This window comes from Cyanistes caeruleus, chromosome 4 (assembly GCF_971803275.1).
Source record: "Cyanistes caeruleus chromosome 4, bCyaCae1.hap1.1, whole genome shotgun sequence".
NCBI lineage: Eukaryota > Metazoa > Chordata > Aves > Passeriformes > Paridae > Cyanistes > Cyanistes caeruleus.
This window is the reverse complement of record NC_141704.1, coordinates 28,007,074-28,010,901: the sequence shown is the minus strand read 5'-3', so window position 1 is coordinate 28,010,901 and position 3,828 is coordinate 28,007,074. Positions and strand designations below refer to the sequence as shown.

Here is a 3,828-nt window from a genome sequence, read left to right as displayed (position 1 = left end):
AAGAAGGCGAATTCTGGTCACGTCCTTGCTAACTGACAACAAGCAGGCTAGCCAAAAAAAAAAGAAGCGGAGAATAGGGGGAAGAGTCCAATTTCTTTTTGAGTCTTGGTAATTGGCTACTTTTACAGGCAGATCACGCTATTTAGGCAGAATAACAAGTTTGGAAAGACTAATATCTCAACGTTTCCACCGATTTCTACTACTTCATTTATTTATTTAATTTTATCTCCCTTCTCCTCTCTCTTCCCGTCTTCTCCGCGATGGTTTTATTTCCCCAGCCAGTGTGTTCGCAGAGGCAGCAGAGCGCCCCGTGTTTCGGGTGGCGCGGCTGTGCCATCCCCCGTGTTTTCCTGCCCCGTTGGGTCAGAGGCGCGGAGGAGGACAGGGTCACACCGCCCAAACGCGGGATGGAGCGCCCTCTTTTTTTAAGACTTGGGCTTTTGGGGGAATTCTGTAATGTGCAGTGATTTCAGGAAGGACAATGCAATCATTAATCATCCCCTCGCCTTTTGATTTGGATACACATTTGCAACACAGAAGGGCAAGAAAACAACGGTGATAGGGCTAGATCTTTGCATTTTTATATAGAGATAAAGATATATATGTTACATCCATCAGATACAAACACTTCATATGCAACTTAGCTCCGGTATAACATCGGTTAACATTCTGTCCTTACATTCATCGTTGCCAATGGCAGAAAGAAAAAAAAAAATGCATGCGGTAGGCAGCTGTTCATTTTAATTAAAAAAAAGTTTTATTATGAAACTAGATTGTATAAAATAGGGTTATACAGGACCTTTGTAAGTTTGTAATAAAACAGTAAGAAAAGGCAGTGGTGTGTGTGTGGGGGGGGGGTTTGTTTGTTGCTTGTCTGTTTTTTCTTTTTTTTTTTTTTTTTTCTTTTTTTTTTCCTTTTTCTCCCAAAAGGCAGCATATGAAAACAAATAGCTACCGTTTTGCGTTTGGACAATAGCTGCATAAACTTTGTTCACTTTGAACATTGTTTAATGACATTATTAATACATTAACGAAGTTTCTATAAAGTAAGACACATTGGTGCTAAAGTACATCTGGAGGAAATCCAAGTCCTTTACAAAACCACATACAAAAATGGCAGTTGTAAGGTAACGTTGACTACGAGTCTAAACAGGAGGAGGTAATAAGCATTACATATTAAAAAAAGTATCAAGATATACACATTTTAAACCATTTGTACAAAACCTCTATAAATCTCTCTCTCTCTTATGTACAAAAATAGCTTAATATATCCCCAACCGGGTTAGGATAGATACAAATAGATTTTCTCATCATAAAAAAATTCACAAAAAAAAAAGGATTGGAAGCATTCTATGATGGAAACGAGAGGAAAAGCTTGGATCGAGGGGAGGAAGAGGCACGGGGAGATGGGGGGTTGACGGGGATCCAGGGACTTCTTTGAGTACAGCATAGCTTAACTTCAGCATCTCCACAGACATCGGGAAACTAACTTTGTCCACAGGTGATGAACGCCAGTGTCTGAAGGGCCGCGGCGGCGGCGAGGTGCGAAGATGGGCCGCCTCTCTTGCTGAGGAGGAGGAAGAGGAAGAGCTCCTCCGCCGGCCGAGGAGCGCAGCGCCCTTTCCCGCTTCCCGGGGCTCCCCCGCCGGACACACCCGCTCCTCCGGGGCGCAGTCCGTGGCAGTGCGACGGAGTGCAAAGGCCGGCCGGTCTCCGGGGCCGGGGCCGAGCGCCCCGACCGCCCCCGCGGCGCGCAGCGCTGTGCCCGCACCGCCCTCCGACGGCGGGGGAGCCGGAACGCAACAGGTTCTTTTTCTGCGTGGATTTTTTGTCTTTCTGTGTGTGACCTGTTTTTGTGTGGGTTTGTTTTTTTGTTTTTTGTTTGTTTCTTTCTTTTCCCTTTTGCAACTGTCCTGTAACAATAAAAGAGAGAAGAGATGAGAGCTGCGCCAGAGCCGCTCGTAAGTGCCGCGGGACGAGCGGCGCCCGCCCGAGGGGCAGCCCCGGCTGCGGCCCTGCCCCGGCGGCTGCGGCCCCGCCGCCCCGCGTCCGTCCCCCCGCTACCCCCCCGGCCTCCCCCGGGCCTCCGCGGCTCCTACCCACCTGCCGGGAGGGCGGCCGGCCTTCAGAACCAGCTTGTGAAGTCGAGAAGCTCCTGCTCCTCGGGGCTGAGCGGGTCGTAGGAGCCCTCGTCGGAGGAGTAGGAGGAGACGGGGGAGCCCGCCATGGAGTTCATGTCGTGGGAGTAGCTGGGCGAGATAGTGGGCGAGAGGACGCCTGCCTGGAAGGCGGCGCTGACGGCGTCATGCTCGTCGAGCAGCTGCTGCAGGGCGCGGATGTACTCGACGGCGGAGCGGAGCGTCTCCACCTTGCTCATCTTCTTGTTGGCAGCGCCGTTGGGGACGTGCTCCCGCAGCGTGGCGAAGCCCAGGTTCACCAGCTTCACCCGGTTGCGCTCCCGCTCGTTGCGCCGCGCCACGGCGGCCGGCTGCTGCTGCGGCAGGCTGTACCCGAAGCCGCTGAAGTTGAGCCTCCTCTTGCAGCGCATCAGCTCCGGCGAGGCCGAGCGCTGCCGCTTGGCCGCCCGCGGCGCCGAGGGCTTGCCGCCCGGGGAGGGCTGCCCGCCCGCCGGGCTCAGCTGCGGCGGGGGCGCTCCCGGGGGCGGCCCCGGAGGGGCGGCGGCGGCGGCCACCGCCGCGGCGAAGAAGCACGCCGGCTGCAGGAAGGGCGGCTGCCCGGCGGCGCTGGACATCCTGGCGGGGCTGCCGCTGGCCATGGGCGAGGGGGAGTCCTGCGAGGCGGGGGCGCCCGAGTGACGGTCGGTCCCCGTCCCCCCACCACCACCACCACAAAAAAAAAAAACCCAAAAAACAAACAAATAAAAAAAAAAAAAAACCCAAAAAAGAAAAGAGATAGAAAAAAATCGAAAAAGAGAAAAAGAAAAAACTTGCCCGTTCAATTTAAAATTAAAAAAAAATTAAAAAAATAGTGAGCTAGGCAACAGACGACAGGGGACAGGGGAAGCGGAGACGAACGGGAGCGGACGGCAGAGCCGGGCGGGCGGCTCTGCCCGCCCCCCTCCCTCTCGCCCTCCGTGCGGCGGCCGCGGGGAGGCTCGTGGCGCTCGCGTGTGCGCAGCCTGCTTTGCAAAGCCCCTTTTGCAAAAAAGTGGCTGAGGATTGTGTCTCTTATAAGGGGCGGACGGGGCTCGCCCCCCCCTTCTCCTACCCACACACACACACACACACACACACGCGCACACAGAGACAAACCTCCCCCCGCCACCCCCCGCGCTCACACACACGCACACCCTGCACCTTGCGCTTTCCACGCTCCCCAGCTTTGCCGGCCGCGATGCGCGGAGCGCCGCCGCCTTTTCAGCGCGGGACACGCACACCCACACAGACAGACAGACAGACAGACACACACACACACACACACAGACACACACACACACGCACACACGCACACACGCACACGAGCCCCCACGCCCCCCGCCGCACACGCGCTGCCGGCCGCGCGGCCCCGCCTCCCCCCGCCGCCCCCGCCCCGCGCGCCGCCCCCGCCGCTCGCGGGTTTGTTGTCGCAAGTGCGTGCGCCCGGCGCGTGCCGCGCTCCCGGCCCTGAGCAAACACCCGCGCCGGGGCGCCGCGCGGGCCGGGGGCGGGGCGGGGGCGGCGCGCGTGGGCGCCGCGGGGGGGGGGCGGCGCAGGGGCGGGAAAGCGTGAGGGAGAAAGGGAAAGGGGGGAGCCCTGGCCGCCGAGGGGTGTCCGAGACGGGGTGCGGAGCCGGCTGAGGGAGAGGCAGCGGGTGACTCCCGGCGGAGCC

General features: G+C 57.5%; 1 protein-coding gene across 1 annotated transcript; it reads right to left on the bottom strand.

Annotated features, from left to right (window-relative positions):
• Positions 1 to 1,833: 1,833 nt before the first annotated feature.
• On the bottom strand, positions 1,834 to 2,851 carry ASCL1 (achaete-scute family bHLH transcription factor 1). Its single transcript, XM_086887139.1, has 2 exons — positions 2,104 to 2,851; positions 1,834 to 1,913 (listed from the first exon to the last, which is right to left on the bottom strand). Exon 1 carries the CDS (start codon positions 2,774 to 2,776, stop codon positions 2,126 to 2,128), a length of 651 nt encoding a protein of 216 aa, XP_086743265.1. The 5' UTR covers positions 2,777 to 2,851; the 3' UTR covers positions 1,834 to 1,913; positions 2,104 to 2,125.
• Between the last annotated feature and the right edge of the window lie 977 nt (positions 2,852 to 3,828).

What these genes read in the sequence shown, in the direction of transcription:
- ASCL1 (XM_086887139.1), bottom strand. Translation starts at nt 2,776, where the DNA reads ATGGCCAGCGGCAGCCCCGCCAGGATGTCCAGCGCCGCCGGGCAGCCG.